The sequence below is a fragment of the Colobus angolensis genome, unplaced genomic scaffold, assembly GCF_000951035.1.
Source record: "Colobus angolensis palliatus isolate OR3802 unplaced genomic scaffold, Cang.pa_1.0 Scaffold2, whole genome shotgun sequence".
NCBI lineage: Eukaryota > Metazoa > Chordata > Mammalia > Primates > Cercopithecidae > Colobus > Colobus angolensis.
Genome location: NW_012115154.1, coordinates 844,586 through 864,069, shown reverse-complemented (window position 1 = coordinate 864,069; position 19,484 = coordinate 844,586). Strand labels below are relative to the sequence as shown.

At 39.2% G+C, this 19,484-nt stretch overlaps 1 protein-coding gene across 6 annotated transcripts in view; it reads left to right on the top strand.

Moving 5' to 3' along the window:
- The window catches only part of CHCHD3 (coiled-coil-helix-coiled-coil-helix domain containing 3), a 298,333-nt gene that overhangs the window by 181,489 nt on the left and 97,360 nt on the right, over positions 1 to 19,484 (top strand). For 4 of the 6 annotated variants that reach the window (XR_001001671.1, XM_011941215.1, XM_011941217.1 and 1 more), the window contains one exon: positions 16,605 to 16,688. Coding sequence is in view for 5 of the 6 variants with exons in the window: in XM_011941215.1 (XP_011796605.1) it covers positions 16,605 to 16,688 (84 nt within the window). In the remaining variant the exon portion in view is untranslated. Of the gene's footprint in view, positions 1 to 15,507; positions 15,523 to 16,604; positions 16,689 to 19,484 lie in introns of all 6 variants that reach the window. The other 2 variants (XM_011941214.1, XM_011941212.1) reach the window with 1 other exon arrangement.

Genomic DNA, 19,484 nt, shown 5'->3' with positions numbered 1-19,484 from the left:
CTGATTTTTTTTTTTTTTTTAATCTTTTGTAGAGATGAGGTCTCATGTTTCCTGGGATGGTCTTCAACTCCTGACCTCAAATGATCCCCCCACCTCAGCCTCCCAAAATGCTGGCATTATAGGCATGAGCCACCATGCCTGTCCTTTGTCCACGTATTTTTGATAGCTGAGAAATAATGGCATCAGATGTCATTCATGTTTGTCATTAAGATGATTTTACATGTGATACACTCACATGTGGTATACTCACATGTAGTATGAAAGGCTTAAGGATGGGAATCGCTTTTCTCTGGTCTGGAATCTGATCACTTAGTTCCTCAGTTCCAACACTTGCGAAGAGCTTTCTAGCATCTGATCAAATGATGGATTAATGAAAATCCTACCCACAGTAAGATGATTTTTAAGTCAGAAGGCAATATGTAATTAAAACAATAACTATAGCCATAAGCAGGCCAGATACCCTTGCCAGGTAGTTAATAATATTCTGACTTCCCAGAAGACAAGACCAAATCAGAATTATGAGGTTGCTTTTTGTTGTTGGGTTCAAACCTAGAGATGGATCTACCTGGTGAACTCTCCTGGGAAGAGTCAGAAATTCTGTGTTCATGAGACAGCTCTTCCAGCTTGTGGATTTCAGGCTGATCTCTTGTCTGCAACTTGTTTCCTTAACTGTAAGATTAAAAAATAAAATAAAAAGGTTCATGTAGAAACTGTACTACAGTTGGCCCTTTGTGTCCACGGGTTCTGCATCTGTAGATTCAACAAACCAAGGATTGAAAATATTCAGAAAAAACAATCTTAATATAACAACTAAAAAGAATACAAATGAAAATCAATACAGGGTAATAATTACATAGCATTTACATTGTATTAAGTATTATAAGTAATCTGGAGATGCTTTAACATGTATGGGAGGAGGTACATAGTTTATATGCAAATGCTATGCCATTTTATATCAGGGATTTGAGCGTTTGTGGATTTGGGTCTTGGGGAGTTGTGGAACCAATCCCCTGCAGATACTGAGAGACGACTGTACTTGCTTCACATTGCTGTGCAGTGAGGCTTTCTAGTGTGATTATGTAGTTACAGGTCTTTTTTTTTTTTTTTTTTTTTGAGACAGAGTCTCGCTCTGTCGCGGGGGCTGGAGTGCAGTGGCCGGATCTCAGCTCACTGCAAGCTCCGCCTCCCGGGTACGCCATTCTCCTGCCTCAGCCTCCCGAGTAGCTGGGACTACAGGCGCCCACCACCTTGCCCGGCTAGTTTTTTGTATTTTTTTTAGTAGAGACGGGGTTTCAGCATTTTAGCCAGGATGGTCTCGATCTCCCGACCTCGTGATCCGCCCGTCTCGGCCTCCCAAAGTGCTGGGATTACAGGCTTGAGCCACCGCGCCCGGCCGTAGTTACAGGTCTTTAAAGGTGACAAAGGATGTTAAAATTTCTAAGTTGACAATGCTGATCATGTCTATTCCTAAGTTCCTTGACAGCAAAACTCTAGTATGCCAAGAGTTTCTAGAATTTGAGATTGCAGAACTCTCTGCCTTATTTTGGTCTTCCCATACCAGAGTATTGTTCACAAATAGGGATGTGAACAAAGCTAAGTCTAAACCAGCCAGGCCTGAGGACTGAGTCAGACAAGAGGACCCCCTGCCTCCCTCCTGTGGCCTTTGCCTTCACCTCAGGGTGGCTTCTTTAATGCAAGATGATGGCATGTCTCTCTTCAGTCACCTCGATCCCAGCACTGAGGTGGCTGATTTCCATCCTATCTTGTGTGTGCTGTTGCTTTCTATTTGGATGAGAATGACTCCTGCTTTGAGTACATTCTCTTCTTTCCATTGCTTCTTTCTAAGGCTTCTTTCCCTTCTTGCCTGTTTAGGCCTCAGGTTATCATTTGTTATTCGCATGATCTCATCTCTTAACTTCTTTTCCTTGGTTAGATAAGCCAGAGGCTTTGTACAGAGGCTGAAGGTTTTCAAGAAACCCCTCACTACCCAGTTTGGGGAAAACTGGGATGTTGTTAAGGGCTGAGTGTTCTGTTGTACTTTCATTGCCAGTGACCCATTGTGGACCATTTCTTTAGAAAGTAATTTTTATTCCTTAAGTGCTTTTCCAAGTTCTATTTTTTTTTTTTCTCTTTCTCTGTCTCTGTCTCTCTTGTTTTTTGAGAGGAGTCTTGCTCTGTCGCCCAGACTGGAATTCAGTGGTGCTATCTTGGCTCACTGCAACATCCGCCTCCCCGGTTCAAGCAATTCTCCTGCCTCAGCCTCCTGAGTAGCTGGGACTACAGGTGCCCACCACCATACTCAAATGATTTTTCTATTTTTAGTAGAGATGAGGTTTCACCATATTGGTCAGGCTGGTCTTGAACTCCTGATCTCAGGTGATCTACCCGACTCAGCCTTCCAAAATACTGTGATTAGAGACGTGAGCCACCATGCCTAGCCTCCAAATTCTATTTTTCTTAGAATATAGTAGAGTTGCATCTTAAGGATTTAGTTTTAAAATCAGCATATAAGGTAAACATTTCTTTTGTTCAAAATTATTCTTAGGAGTTCAGCACTGCTAGTTTTTTTCTATTCTGGATCAGTAGTTTTCTTCACTTGAGCACTAGATGAAAGTGCTGGCTTTCATTTAAAGGTTTGTGAATGAAACCTGTATAAGTTCAACCACTAGAGTTCAATTCACTGGGAAGAGATGCTCACTCTGTGAGGGTGTGTGGGAGATGAGACAGATCGAGAGCTGATGTATGCCTCTAGTCTCAGGCTTTCTTATGGAGTAAGTGGAGCTCTGGGGTACTACTGAAATTATTCTCTCTCCCTCCATCACCCTGGGCAGTTGAGTTTGCGTAAGTTAAATGTCTGTATGATGTAATTATACCAGCCTCTGTAAAGAAACGTAAACAGGATGAACATGCCTGATTATTTTCTGGCCTTTCTCGTTTTTATGTAGAAGATAAGAATGAGTGTGATTTGGTTAGCAGCAAGGAGTTGAAGTCGTTTTAGAAAAGTGGCCCCTTGCAGCCCCAGTCTTACCTATTTGAGTTTGCCAGGTGGTATGAGGTTCAGGAGGCAGCCCAGCGAATATTGCTAAGGCAGAGGCTCTGTTCTGGTAGTTGCAAACCCACTGCCGGTGCCAAGTCAGGCAGAGAAGGAACATTGCTGCTGCCGCACAGTGTCTGCCCCTGGCAACCAGGTGTCATGTATACATGGTTATTTCCAAATGTTGTTTCATGTGTGCCCCTAGCATCCTAGCAGTTTGGCAAAAGAACATACACATTTATTGAATTTCCTCTGGCCTAGCTGCTTAGTAGATTCAAAATGAATAATAGAGAAAATGTTGTGGTAAATGTAATACATGAAATATGGCTGTTAGAGGGGTCTTAGATATTATTTAGCCTATCCTCTGAATTGTACAGATAAGAGACAGATCCAGAAAGGTGAGGTGATTTGCTGTAGACCATGAATTAGCAGCCAAGATGGAATGGAAGCTTTAATTGTCTGATGCCTATTTTGTTGCTTTTTCTACTTGATAGAACTTATGGATCAAATAGTATTCCATAAGTTCAATTGAATTTACTCAGCCTGGCCTGCATAAGTGAAGCAATTCTAAAGGGAACTCATATATACAAACACATGTAAACCTCATTCTCTGCTGGTTTACATTCTGTTTGAAGTGGAAGTTGAAGTTTGTTGTCATCATTTTGTTTTGTGTTAGTTAACAAATCTGATTATGTGGCGGCCATAGGAGTGTGCCCTTTAACTCTATCTTTAACAGAACCTGCTTCAAAGGGTGTGGTGCAGTTAGCTGACAGCATCAAGCTGCTGCACCTTTGGGATCCACCACATGCTCTGGAACTCCCCGTCAGCCTGGCTAAGATTTTCCCAGAGCTGCGTATGATCTTCATTCCTTCCCTGCTGTTGCTGGTGTCAGACCTTCGGCACGGTCTGAGGCTCTCCTGCTTTCTTCTGCTCCTTCTGTCCTCCACCCTTCCCACACATGTCCTCATAATCAGTCTCTTGTACTTTATGTCTCAGCATCTGCATCCCAGAAGACCTGAACCCACATAGTATACAGGTTGATTTGAAGTTATTTTTAGTGTAGTGTGCAATAACGGTTGCAGAAAATCTTTAAAAACAAATCTTTATGTTGAGCAGGGCTGAAAATTGCTACAAATGTTTGATTAGTCATTTTTTACATTTTCTTCTCTTAACTTCAAGCCAGCATGAGGAGAAATAAAGTCACACCAATGGGAAGTACACTGTTGTCAAGAGACAGGAGTCCCAGAACCAATTCTCTTTCTGACCTTCAAGAATTCCCTTCACCGACAAAGAGCTTGGAGCCTCACTTACTTCCTAAAAAATGAACTGAGTGATCTCTGGATGTTTTCTTCAGCTCTGAATGTGAAACAGATTGCAAGAAAAGAGGTTGAGTGGCCAATTGGTCCCAATAGTGTGAACTTTAAGTCTAAATTTAAATTGAACAAATACAAGTTAGTACAAAGAAAAGGAATTCAGAAGTTGTGCGGTAATTGTCTCCATGTTGTTGTCCAATTTATTTGTCAGTTCACTGACACCAAGTATCTTGGTGCAGATAGTGCAGTTTAACTAGTGTCTCTGTGTCAGAGTGCTTCTGAGATTTTTAATCCCATGGTAAAACAAGATTATATGTAAGTGCCTGGAAATGGAAGTTTTATTTCCCACAATATGGAATAAGAAGATAGAGATATTTGAGTATAATTGCACCTTAAGTTATATAACTCAAACTGCTTAGTATTTATTCCCACTCTGTACTCACAACAGCTGTAGTTTACAGTTGAGACCACCCTACTTTTATGAGTGATGGTAGCATTCAGTGGTTGATAACACCAATCTGTGCTGCAGCTGCCTTTGATAGTAAAAGCCCATTCCTTCTCTAAGTCCATATAATCACACAGTTTTATAGAATATGGCTTCTTTTACCACTTTTTCATCTTTCAGTGCTAATTCTTCGCTTTAAAGTTTTTAAGCTTGCTAATGATGCTATGACATAGAGTCCTTAATTTATTTTATAGAATTTTGCTTTTTGGAGCTGTATTTTATATTCAATTGCTGAATTTGTTTCACCATGGTCTTTTAGTCTTGTTAGCTGTTTATATTCACTTGTGTCTTTCATAAGCGTGTAGTAGCTGAAGCCATTGTCATTAGAGAAGATAAGACTGCTTGTGTTAGAACTCTGAAACCCCAGCAGTTCATTTCATTTTTGATTCAGCATTTATTTAATGTTTCTTATGGGTTGGGGATTGTGATGAGTGTTCTTGTCTTAAATGGATGTTGGGTGGAGAGCACAGAGCATATGCCACTGAACTGATGTGGTGATATGTTTCAGCACCTTTCATGTTGAAATGTCATGTTACTTTGTAACATGAAACTTGTAAGTTATAATGGAATCACAATATGCCTTGTTCTCAGGAATTATGTATAAAATATTTAACAACAGGTATGGCGTAGTCACTGCCCAAGCAGAACAAATGTTAAACAACCAGAACCAGTTCATGTCAACGGAATCTCAGCCCTGCCTGATATGAACACAAGTTAAATGGATTCAAAGTCTTATATGTGATAGAAGATTTGATTCTGGTTTTACCAGAAGCTGTAGGAAAGAAAGAGCTTTTGTACATATTTTATATATCTTCTCACTGGGAAATGATTCATTACATTACAAAGATGTGAGCCACTCTCATTGCTTTTGTGCTTTATGCCTTTGCAATTCAACCCTACCACCAGATGATAGATAGCACAAGAAGACCCAACCCCAATTCTACAATATGTACAGACATTTATTGAATAAAACTTTATTAGAAAGCCAGTACAAAACGATTCATATGACCGGTTTTGTAAAACTCAACGAAGTTGCAGTTTTCTGTTCTTTTAAGTATTTTCTTTGCAAGAAAGTTTCACCTGAGACAGATGAGAAACAACAATCCTCTTGTAGTAGTCTGTTCTTATGCTGCTAATAAAGATATACCGGAGAGTGGGTAATTTATAAAGAAAAAGAGGTTTAATGGACTCACAGTTCCACGTAGCCGGGGAGGCCTCACAATCATGGCAGAAGGCAAAGGAAGAGGAAAGTCACATCTTACATAGTGGCAGGCGAAGAGCTTGTGCAGAGGAATTCCCCTTTATACAACCATCAGATCTCATGAGACTTACTATCATGAGAACAGCACAGGAAAAGTCCGCCCCCATGATTCAGTTACTTCCCACTGGGTCCCTCCCATGACACATGGGAATTGGGGAGCTGCAGTTCAATATGAGATTTGGGTGGGGACACAGCCGAACCATATCACCTCTTAAACCTGTGGTTCTCCACAGAGGCGATTTTACACCTGTGGTTCTCCACAGAGGCGATTTTGCTTCCTAGGCAACATTTGGCAATGTCTGGAGACATTTTGTTTGTCACAACTCAGAGCTGGGGTAGTGCTGCTGGGCTGTATGGATTAGAGGCCATGAGTACTGCTAAACGTTCTACAGTATGTAAGACCTGTCTCCATAACAAAGAATTATCTGGTCCAAATTGTTGATAGTGCCAAGGATGAGAATCTCTGTCTTAAACACATGGCTGGATACAGAGCTTTTTAAGGATCAATTCCGAGGCACCATTCCTACAGTAAAAGCTAGAGGCCTCATTGGATTTCTTTAACCTGTTCATGCAGCAGATCTACGTAGGAGTGTCTTCATAATATGGCAGCTAATTCTGATATCTTTGTGATAGCTCTCATTTTACTAATAAGAACTCATATCTAACATTTATCATGCTGGTTAATGGACCATTTTCACCAATAAAATCCCATTTCCAGCAGTCATTTTGCTAATTAGCAAAACATCACTGTTGATTAAGGCATGGGTGACTGAAGCACTTCTAGTAGCTTCCTTTACTTTTCGAGCTTCTAATAAGAATACTTGTTGATTGCTCCTGGATTGTGCGTTCCTCAGTAACTTGCTGGCAGCACTTAATTCAGAGCTTACGTAATAACGTACACATAAAATCACACTGTATATCATGTGATAGTTTGAACTAAATCGTGGACATTAGGACAGATTTCCTTCCCAGAAGATGTACCTACTTTCTTCATACAAACTCTTGCACTCAGTGCAGTTGATTTGATACAGCTGCCGTGTACTGACTGTTTCCTTGTGGAAAGTACAGATCTAGGTTGAGCCAAAGATACAGACAGAGGGGAGGAAAGCCCTTCTCTTGTCTCAGAGAGCTTACAGTTAAGGAGAGGAGCAGTGGGTAAGTAAGCATGTATCATACAAGGTAAAATAAAAAAACAAGTGCCATAGGAAACATACTGAAAGGTTTTATTAGCAGCAAAAGTAGGAGAAGCAGGTAGGGTATGACTTGGCAAAGACTCTGGAAGTAATGTCCAAGGTGGTTTTGGAACATGGGTGCTGGGCTGGGTCAGTGCATGGTGATATGGTGATTCCACAGAGTGGACATGGGCACCCAAGTCTTCTGTCTCCTCACTGAGTTTTTTACTCTGTCATAGTGCAAATAACTTCCAAATTATGAAATAAAACTAGAAAACTAGAGGAGTAAATATATAGTTAACAATTGTCCCCTCTCTCTCAAGCTGTAGAAGAAAGTTTATAAAATTGGTTCTAATTTCATCCAGCACTGCATTTTGCTTCTTTTGTTAGGTACTATGATATACATAAAAGTTATGAGAGAACTGCTGGGATAATTTAAAGCAAAACACCACCAGATCACTTTCTATTCAAAATTTGTGTACTCCAGCAACCTCCTGTCTTTATTCAATGTCAGCTTTATTTTTTAATTTCAAAAATCATTCATTTTTGGCTCTCCATTCTTATTTAAGAGAATAGCAGATATACCTTTGCATTAGTCCATTTTCACACTGCTATAAAGAAATACCTGAGACTGGGTAGTTTATAAAGGAAAGAGGTTTAATTGACTCACAATTTCACATGGCTGAGGAGGCCTCAGGAATCTTACAATCATGGCAGAAGGCAAAGGGGAAGCAAGCACCTTTTTTACAAGGTGGCAGGAGAGAGTAAGAGCCTGTGAAAGAGAAACCTTCAGACCTTTATAAAGCCATCAGATCTCATGAGAGCTCGCTCATAATCACCAGAACTGCTCGGGAGAAACCGCCCCTGTGATCCAGTCACTTCCTACCACTTCTGTCCCTCGACATGTGGGGATTATGGAGATTACAGTTTGAGATGAAATTTGGGTAGGGACACAGAGCCAAACCATATCATTCCACCCTGGCCCCTGCCAAATCTAAGGTTCTTTTTACATTTCAAAATTAATCAGGCCTTCCCCACAGTCCCCAAGAGTCTTAACTCATTCCAGTTTTAACCCAAAAGTCCAAGTCCAAAGTCTCATTTGAGGCAAGGATAGTCCCTTCTATGTAGGAGCCTGTAAAATCAAAAGCAAGTTAGTTACCTCCAAGATACAGTGGGGGGTACTGGCATTGGGTAAGTGCTCTCATTCCAAATAGCGGAAATTGGCCAAAATAAAGGGGCTACAGGTCCCATGCAAGTCCAAAATCCAGCAGGGCAGCCATGAAGTCTTAAAGCTCTAAAAAAATCTCCTTTGACTCCATGTCTCATGTCTCATGTATAGGTCTCATGTCTCATGCCGTGCAAGAGGTGGGCTTCCATGGCCTTAGATAGCTTCGCCTCTGTGTTTTTGCAGGGTATTGCCCCCCATGCTGCTGTCATGGACTGGCGTTGAGTGCCTGTGGCGTTTCCAGGTATACTGTGCAAGCTGTCAGTGGATCTACCATTCTGGGGTCTAGAGGATGGTGGCCCTCTTCTCACAGGTTCACTAGGCAGTGCCCCAGCAGGGACTCTGCATGGGCCTTCCAACCCTGCATTTCCCTTCTGCACTGTCTGAGCAGAGGTTCTCCATGAGGGCTTTGCCGCTGCAGCAGACTTCTGCCTGGATATCCAGGCTTTCCATACATCCTCTGAAATCTAGGTGGAGGTTCCCAAACCTCAGTTATTGACCTCTGTGCGCTTGCAGGCCCAACATCACATGAAAGCCACTAAGGCTTGGGGCTTGCACCCTCTGAAGCAATGGCCTGAGCTGTACCTTGGCCCCTTTTAGCCATGGCTAGAGCTGGAGCTGCTGGGACTCAGGGAACCAATCCTGAGGCTGCACACAGCAACAGGGCGGCCCTGGGTCTGGTCCAGGCAACGTTTTTCCCTCCTAGGCCTCTGGGCCTATGATGGGAGGGGCTGCTGTGAAGGCCTCTGATATGGCCTGGAGATATTTTGCCCATTGTCTTGGTGATTAACATTCAGCTCCTTGTTACTCTTACAAATCTTTTCAGCTGGCTTGAATTTCTCCCCAGAAAAATAGGTTTTTATTTTCTACTGCATGGTCAGGCTGCCAATTTTCCAAACTTTTATGCCATGCTTCCCTTTTAAACATAAGTTCCAATTTCATGTCTCTCTCAAGTTCAAAGTTTCACAGTTCTCTAGGGCAGGGGCAAAATGCCACCAGTGTCTTTGCTAAACCATAGCAAGTGTCACCTTTGCTCCAGTTCCCAGTACGTTCCTCATCTCTGTCTTGAGACCACCTCAGCCTGGACTTCATTGTCCATATCACTATCAGCATTTTGGTCAAAACTGTTCAACAAGTCTTTCAGAAGTTCCAAACTTTTCCATATCTTCCTGTCATCTTCTGAGATCTCCAAATTGTCCCAACCTCTGTCCATTACCCAGTTACAAACTTGCTTCCACATTTTCTGTATCTTTATAGCAGTGCCCCACTACCTTGGTACCAGTTAACTGTATTATTTCATTTTCACACTGCTATAAAGATACTACCCGAGAGTAGGTAATTTATAAAGGAAAGAGATTTAATTAACTCACAGTTGCACTTCCTGGGAAGGCCTCAGGAAACTTACAATCATGGTGGAAGGCAAAGGGAAAGCAGGAACCGTTTTCACAAGGCATCCAGAGAGTGAAAGAGCGTGTGAAGGAGGAACCATTAAACACTTATAAAACCATCAGATCTTGTGAGCACCCACTCGCTATCACAAGAATAGCAGGGGGATCCTCCCCTATGATCCAGTCACCTCCCATTTGTTCCGTCCCTCCACATGTGAGGATTATGGGGATTACAGATCAAGATAAGATTTGGGTGGGGACACAGAGCCAAACCGTATCATACCCCTGTGTGGCAAAGGACATAATCAGTTGACTGTTTTCGGTATGTTATTAGTATGAAAAAGTTTAAAATGTCAATCAGGGCTCTTGAAACTCTGAGAAGGGGAAGACAAAACAAACGCCAACACCAACTGCCCTAATCTAATCCTGGATGCTTGGGTTTGAGTTCCAGACTCCAGATAAGGAAGTATATTGGAAGAATGGACTTTTGTCTTTCATCTCTCTGGTCTATGTTCACCTTACATTAGGTGTTATAGCATTAGTGGACATCAGTGCAGTTTAACATTTCAAGCTGGGGTCTGCTTATAGCTGATGCTTATGCCTCATTGAAAACTATAATAGGGGCCGGGCGCGGTGGCTCAAGCCTGTAATCCCAGCACTTTGGGAGGCCGAGACGGGCGGATCACGAGGTCAGGCGATCGAGACCATCCTGGCTAAACCGGTGAAACCCCATCTCTACTAAAAAATACAAAAAACTAGCCAGGCGAGGTGGCGGTTGCCTGTAGTCCCAGCTACTCGGGAGGCTGAGGCAGGAGAATGGCATAAACCCAGGAGGTGGAGCTTGCAGTGAGCTGAGATCCAGCCACTGCACTCCAGCCTGGGCGACAGAGCGAGACTCCGTCTCAAAAAAAAAAAAAAAAGAAAAGAAAAGTATAATAGGTTGGACATCCTTTAAGTTCACCTAGATGAGTTACCCTACTGAAGGTCACCCTCTGGTATGGTTTGGAAAACAGTGCTGGAAGTATAATTCTTTGTTTATTAATGCCACTTGGTAAAGACTCAGTGAACCCTATGTAATTTCTCCTAACGAAAGTCTAGAATTCAATTAATTGAATACATGGCTACTTTAATTCTGTTATGGCTAATTGATACCCACAGTGATCATGTTTTACAGCTTCTAAATGCAGTATTACCTTACAAGTTTATGGTTCAGCCTCCTTTGATATTTGTTCTTTTTCTGTTTTATGTCAGCATATAATTTTATTACGTTCGTATATATTGCACCTCATATGTAGTTTTGACAATAAATAAAGGTCTTTTTCCTACTCTTATTTGCTCATCTGCCTATGTGAGTTGTAAAATAGATTTTGCCTACCGTAGATTATCCATATCATAGTGAAAGATTAATCTTTCTCAGTTCTTTATATGTATGCTTCAGATTGTTAAAAGATTTAGAATAAAAGGATATATAGTTATAGGGATGTCCTGTTTATGTTGTTAGAGCATTGTTGTCTTTTCTAAATCCTGGTAATCTCTGGCTTCGTAGTGTTATCTCATGGAAAGTTGAGTAGGTACCTGCTTTGTTTTTTACACTGAACTATTAAAAATTGAATACTGACATTTCAGGAAACTTTGTCATTTAAAATATACAAGCTTTCCCATAGCATAGAACCTTGCTTTAACATGCCTTGTGCTTGATATACAAAGTAACATTTCATTATCTGTGCCAAGTGATTGTGATGTCACCGAGTTCCCAGTGCCGTGCAGTTGGTGCCACACCTGAGTCCCCAGGAGCAACAAGGGTTAAAAGGGTGTAGTAATGCCGAAAAGTTTGTGCTCTGAAGATTTAGCCTGGACTATTCATGGGAAGGTAAAGTTCCTATCAGCACAGTATGTTATATTCATAATCCCCTTGTTGTAAAGGACTTTTTTGTATAAACTTTTTTATACCCCTTGTTGTAAAGCACCTTCAAGTCCATTCTGAAAAGAGACAAGTCTTTAAGGAAGTAAACATATGTACTTCACTTTTAATCTAGCTATCAACACCAAGTTAAGACATCAAAATGTTCGTGTTGGGTTCCTTGAACTTGATTTCCATATTTTCTTTGTGTTCTGGCATTATGGGATACTCTAGTTTTCCATAATGATCCACTTAAGTACATTGTGTCACATTTTCAAGTCCAGTCACATTATCCCAAATCTGGCAAGATCTGAAAACTATTCTATACATATTTCTTCTAGGAATAGCAAATAGTAGATGGGGAAGATGTTTTATATTATTTTTTTCCCAAGATATGGTTCTATATCAATAAATAATGTTGTAATCCTCTTTGTTTTTATTTGTTCATTTACAATGATTCTCTGTTAGAGAGCTCCACGGAGTTTTATTTCCTTGCAGTAGGTTTAGTACTTTTTTAAAGTTGAATGTGACTCCCCATCCTCAGCAGCTATTAGCTTAGTCAATGTATTCTAGGCTTATTTAAGTTTCAGGATTCATATCGTGTGACTTTTCCTCCTAGCATCATATTAACTGTTTCAAAGCAATGTGCTATTAAAGTGTTGTGGCCATGTTTCTTACTTTGTTATTCTTCCCAGTGGATCTCAAACTATTGATTCTGTTTGCAGTCCAGGGAAAGATGTGTGCTGCTGGCCTATAATTTGGTGGTGTTGGGTCTTAGGAAATATTCCCCTCTTTGGTCTTTAGTGTACGCATCTGAGCTTTGGATGTGTTATTTTAAACTTTTTCAAGGATCATGTCTTAGAAAAGTGAGTGAGCATATATCTGCACATCCTTTATTTAAGTTGTAATCAGCTCCTCAGAATTAAATTTGTTGATTGATGCAGTGTCCTCAGTAGGCTCAAGTGTTGAATACTCTTAGTGTTTTCTAAATAATGATAATGGAATATCCATTATGATTTCTTTGCATTTTAAAAAATCTCACTCTGTGAACAAAAGGAACATTACCTAGTATGAGTGTTTTAATATCCAGTGTAGATAATGCCATATATTGAATGGGGGAGAAAACCAGGTGCTGATACATTCAGGATTTAGTAGGCAATACAATTTCCATGCTATCTATAACTGTTCAAGTTGTTAAAACAAATTTTTTGAATTGTTAATATAATTATTTAATAGTTCACTCTTTTAGATGCCCTCAATGCTTTATTTCCTTCTCATAGTCAAGTGTAAATGTGTAATATTGGTGTTTAAAAGATTTTTTTTTCTGATTACAGAAGTAATAACTGTTCATTATAGAAAATAAGAAACAGTCCAAATAATATATCCCGCTACATATGTCATAACTACTATAACATCTTACCATACTTTACACTTTTTTCCATGTCAATATAAACAAGTACTCCATCTTCTCTGTCCCTCCCTTCTGCTCCTCCCTCCCCCATTTCTCATGCAAAATTAGGAGCTTAGGGCACATGCTATTTTATGACGTGTTTTTTTCTCACTTAACATTTTCAGTTTTAAAAAATTAATTTTCTATTAAGATATCAGCTTTCAAGGACTCTTACTGTTTGATTATATGGCTGGATCAAAATCTTTATAATCAGTATCCTATTGCCAGATTCTTGTTTACCCAAACCTGTATTGTTCATTCTTAGTTGTTGCTTTAAATAATGCTCGTTGCATTTTCTTAGATGTAAATACTCTTTTGTTTTAATATTTGCTAGGATTGAATGCCTGGAAGTCAAATTGGCCACATAAGAAAATTAATGATAATAATGATTTATACATACATTCACACATTTATTGTTATTATTATAAATTTTAGTATGCTTAATTTATATTCATTTTTTAAATTTATGTAGTTAAATTCATTCTTTCTGATATACAATTCTATGAGTTTTGACAAGTGCGTATAATTATGTAACCACCACCACAATCAAGAAACCCATTCATTTCCTCACCTTAAAAAATTTCTTCCTTTTGCCCCTTGACTATTATGTTTGTTTTTCATTCTGAACATATAAAGAGGCAAAAATAAGAAAATAGATACCGCCCATAAGTCTACCATTCTGCTGTAACCTCTGTTGACATTTTGTTAAATATCCTTCTGTTTTTTTGTTTTTTTTTTTTTTGGTCTTTTGTTTTTGTTTTTTCTCTTCGTCTTCCCTACAAAAAAGAGGTTATACTGCCTCTTGGTTTATATAGCTTTTTTCTTTTTTACTTGGTATACTCTGAGAACATGTTTTATTTAGCCATTGGATTGGTTTGTTTTTGTTTCTCTACAATTCTAAACAACCTTATAATGAAGTCTAAAAAGCCCTATGATGAACATCTTTGCATATAGTACTTAAGAAAATACCGTAAGTAGCGTTTTTAGGTCTCAGTGCATATGTACGTTTTAAAGACTTGTTAATTTTATCTGGTTGATTTATAAAATGTGTATACCAATTTATATTCTGACCAGCAGTGTATAGGAGAGCCTGTTTTCTTATATCCTTGCCAATACTGAGTATTTTTATTTTACATTTTTGTTAGTTGGTGAATGAATAATATTAGACACCGTATTAACTTAATTTGTACTATCTGATTTACTGTGGGGTTGGATTTTTTTCATGTGTTTTTTATTCGTATTTTTTTGTGTGTTAATTTCTAGTTTATATTGTTTGTGTATATTTCTTGCTTTTTTTTTTTTTTTTGACGGGGAGAGGAGTTGGGGGATGAGGCTTCTTTTTTAAGTTCTCTGTATGTTAATAACGTTAACTCTTCCAGTTATATGTTGGGATTTCTTTTCCTCTTTTTGTTACTTGCTGCTTCTTTGGATTTTATAGTGCTTTTGTTTTATGGAGTTTCTTATGAGTCTATTCTTTTTCATTTTCTTTATTTATATTTTGGGTTTTTTTTTTTGAGACGGGGTCTTGCTCTGTCACCCAGGCTGGAGTGCAGTGGCCGGATCTCAGCTCACTGCAAGCTCCGCCTCCCGGGTTCACGCCATTCTCCTGCCTCAGCCTCCCGAGTAGCTGGGACTACAGGCGCCTGCCACCTCACCCGGCTAGTTTTTTTTTTTTTTTGTATTTTTTAGTAGAGACGGGGTTTCACCGTGTTAGCCAGGATGGTCTAGATCTCCTGACCTCGTGATCCGCCCATCTCGGCCTCCCAAAGTGCTGGGATTATAGGCTTGAGCCACCGCGCCCGGCCTATATTTTGGGTTTTTATGTTGAATTTAGAGAGGTCTTTTCTCTTTAGATTATGTAGTCATGTATATTAGATTTGAAATTTGTTTACTTTTTGTTTCATATTCCTAACAGTCTAATGAAATTTTTACTGTGCTGTAGCAGGGAGCCATAGATTATGTACTTGTATATGGGTGTACTTTAATCTAATCTTAACGTTGTATTTGTTTTTATTTATTCATATGCTTCCAAGCAGCATGTACTTTTCATTGAATCTTCTATTCAAACTGTAACAGCATAGTGACATTAAAATGTGTCTCAAGTTAAGTAAGCATTTCCTTTTTATTTTTCCCCATTACCTTCTTTGACTTGCATTTTAAATATTATCCGTCAGATTTTGTATGTGTGTGAAATTAGGAAAAAACAGTACTTACGTTGTTAAATAACTGTTTGTTTATTTTATTTTTAACATGCTGCAGGATATTGAAGACAAAGTAAGTAGCAAAACAGCAACCTATAAATGTGCAAGTAGTTCACCTAAACTAAGCAGATAGTCGAGTAGACAGGCACCTTAACATCTGAAATAGGCAATACTTGGTCATTTAGCGAAAGAATTTTGGTGAAGTAGCACAAGGATGGGAATGCCTAAATATATACTTGTTAATGGATGGCTGGATACTATATATATATACACACACACACACACACTTTCTTATAAGTTATAGTCAGGCATATATTCAGCATTCACTGAGCAAAAAATATGTTGAAAACAAAATCTAACTCAGAGTGATATAGGAAAGTCTCATCCCTCAGAAATAAAGGCCAATTAAACATAATATTCAAGATACCAACCTTAATTTGAGAAATATATATATATTTTTTTACAAATCTTGAAAAATATCCATAAGTAGCCATCTTCATCATTTTTTAAAGAACCAAAAATATTTGACTTGCTTAGATTTTATTTTAAAAAATCTTGTGAATTGAAAGTGCAATAACTAAAGTTTTTGAAATATTGTTATTTATTATTATTATTTTGAATTATTGAAATAAACAAATATAGTAGTTTTTGTTTCCACTCTTCCATAACAATTAATTCTTTACATAAAGGGAAATAGAACAATGTATGTATTTATTTGCAGGTAATTAACTGTTCTTAAACAAGATTTATGTGCAAAATGTTATTTAGGCATTACTTTTTTGTTCAAAAAAGGTTAAGAGCCATGTATCTTATGCCCAGGATAAAATTAAAGTTTTGTTGTACAAAATATTAGTCCTTGAAATTACTCTTCGATAGGGAAGTTAAATAAGAGTCTGTTATGTGCTGTATTCTGACGTTTCCAAATATATTTGGACAAAATAGGACACAGCTGTTACAGTGAAAAATACAATGCGGACTTATTCTTTACATTTAAATACAGCAATCATCATCTTAATGTTTTTCTATGGCAGAGACCTAATAGATTGCAAAAATCTTCAGATTTGTATTCTTATTTCTAATGCAATTTATTCTTGACTTTTGCTTTGCTGTTGCTGCTTTTTCTTGATATAGTATATTCCTCATTTCTTTTTTTAGGCTAGGCAGCTGGAAGAGAAAGACCGAGTGCTAAAGAAGCAGGATGCATTCTACAAAGAACAGCTGGCTAGACTGGAGGAGAGGGTATGACTATTTTTTGTCATTGATTCTATTACCACATCTGCTGCTTTCTTGTATATTTATTTAAAAATTAATTAATTAGAACTTCAACTGCTTTTCCTGGTTGTAAAGTGACCAGGAAGTGAAGAAGCAAAGCAGGCAGGTAGGTAGTTCATCCTCTGTAACAATGTCATTTTTTCTTTGGTCACTTTGGAATGGTTGCATTATTTGTTCACTGATGCATTTTACCACTTTGGGACCTACCAAATGCAAATACTTTTTTATATGTTTAGAATCTACATTGCCTCCAGGTCAGACAGTACACTCCTACTCTTATATCCCCCAAACGTTGACTAAACTTTAGTACACTCCTAAAAATGGTAGCGTTTTAAAGGATATATTTATTTTCCTTTATCTTTTATTTTTTTGCTTTTTTCTTTTTGAGATGGAATCTCACTCTGTCACCTACCCTGGAGTGCAGTGGTGTGATCTTGGTTCGCTGCAACCTCTGCCTCCCGGGTTCAAGCGATTCTCATGCCTTAGCCTCCTGAGAGCTGTGATTACAGGCGTGCACCACCATGCCTGGCTAAGTTTTGTATTTTTATTAGAGATAGGGTTTCACCATGTTGGCCACGCTGGTCTTGAACTCCTGGCCTCAAGTGATCTGCCTGCTTCAGCCTCCCAAAGTGCTGGGATTACAGGCATAAGCCACTGGTGCCTGGCAGGGTATATCTTCTTTCTGAAAACTCAGTTTCACTGCATTTGTAGTTAAGAAATGAATGTCTCCTTCAGGAGAGGTGGATAGGAGCTGAATAGTAGAAGTTAAACATGAGTTAGGAGAAAGGAAAAAGAGATAGGGTGTCAAGTCAGCATGGGTCTAGCATTGGACAGAGATGGACAAAAGAAGGCAGTGAGTTTAAGAGTGAGAGTTTGAGCACCTTATCAGTGCCCTCTTCAATAAAGTAGATTGGTTATCTAGATTAATTGGTTATCTAGATTAATAGACCATGAGGTTGCAGATTGAGCTCTCTTTTTCTTTTTGAATGAAACTCTCAAAATTTTATTTGTTGAAAATGTTATTTGATAAGAAAATAAGAAAAAATAAGAAATACAATATTAACCCTCACTCAGTACAGTTATGTGTGTGTTAAATGTGTTTACTGTCTCCGTATGTTACCGAACTGAGTACCTCTTGAATGTAGGGAGCATTTTCTGATTCATTTAGCAGATATTTACTTAAGCACCTAATATATGTTTGGCCCTGGTCTTGTGCCAGCAGCTTTGTACTAGTGAAGAAAATGAGGTAAACATCTGTCTTCCTGGAGCTTAAATTCAATTTAAAACCAGAATACATATTGTATGGAAGGTTATGATAATTTCGAGAGGAATAAAATGGGAAAAGAGAGTCCCAGGGCTGGGGTTTAGGCATGGAGTTGGGTAGAGAGGGAAGATCTCTCTGTTGAGATGACATTTGGGAAGAGGCCTGTGGTAATAGGGAAGCAAACCATTGCCAAAACCATGAAGCAGGCGTGAACTTGGCATGTTTGGGAAGGCTGGGGGATTTGGGAACAGACAAGCCCTCTGTATGCTGTCTTGGGCAAGAGTTGAAGCAACAGAGAATTAGTAAGAAATTATGGCAGTAATTCGGAAAAGGAATGACTGGTGTGCGTCTGAGTGCCGGCAGGGGAAGTAATGAAATGTGGTTCAGTATTTTAAAGGTAGAACTGACCAGATTTGCTGATGGCTTTGAACGTGAGTGAAGAAAGAAAAGACTCAAACTCTAGGTTTATGGCTTTTATAACTGGAAGGTTTTTTCCACAGGGGAAGATTCTTAAGATATGGATTGGGGGCTGGGCGCGGTGGCTCAAGCCTGTAATCCCAGCACTTTGGGAGGCCGAGACGGGCGGATCACGAGGTCAGGAGATCGAGACCATCCTGGCTAACACGGTGAAACCCCGTCTCTACTAAAAAAATGAAAATACAAAAAACTAGCCGGGCGAGGTGGTGGGCGCCTGTAGTCCCAGCTACTCGGGAGGCTGAGGCAGGAGAATGGCGTGAACCCGGGAGGCGGAGCTTGCAGTGAGCTGAGGTCCGGCCACTGCACTCCAGCCTGGGCGACAGAGCGAGACTCCGTCTCAAAAAAAAAAAAAATATGGATTGGGATGTTGGTTGTAGAGGAAATCAGGAGTTTCATTATGGATATGTTAAGCTTGGGACATTTCAGACATTGAAGTAGAGATGTTAAATAGGCATAAAATGGAATGGTTTAGAGAATGTCAGGAATTTTTCCTGTGAAGGGCCAAATAGTAAATATTTTAGGCTTTGCACACCACATTTGGTTTCTGTGCAGCTACCCAACTCTACCTTTGTAATGTGGAATCAGAGAAAGCCACCTGTAAATGATTGAGTGTGGCCCTGTTCTAACTGAGGGACCCTGAAGTATGAAGTTTGTATGGTTTTCACACATCACAAAACTTTGCTTAAATTTTTTTTCAACCATTTAAAAATGTAAAACCAAAAACAGGAACTGGGCCTGATTTGGCCCCCTGGTTGTGGGCAGAACTCGGATTTAGAGCACAAGCCTCTGATGTCAGATGCCTTGGATTCAAATTTCTGACCTGGCATTTCCCTGCTGTGTAATGTGGAGCATCTTATTTTACCTCTCAGTTGTTTCATATATTAAGTGATGATTTAATAGTGCTCACCTCACTAATTTGTTAAATGAGCCAATACTCATAAAGCAGCTGTAATAGTGTGTAGCCCAGAGTAACCATTCACCCACTAATTGTTTTACTTCTATACCTAGAGCATTGTACATGG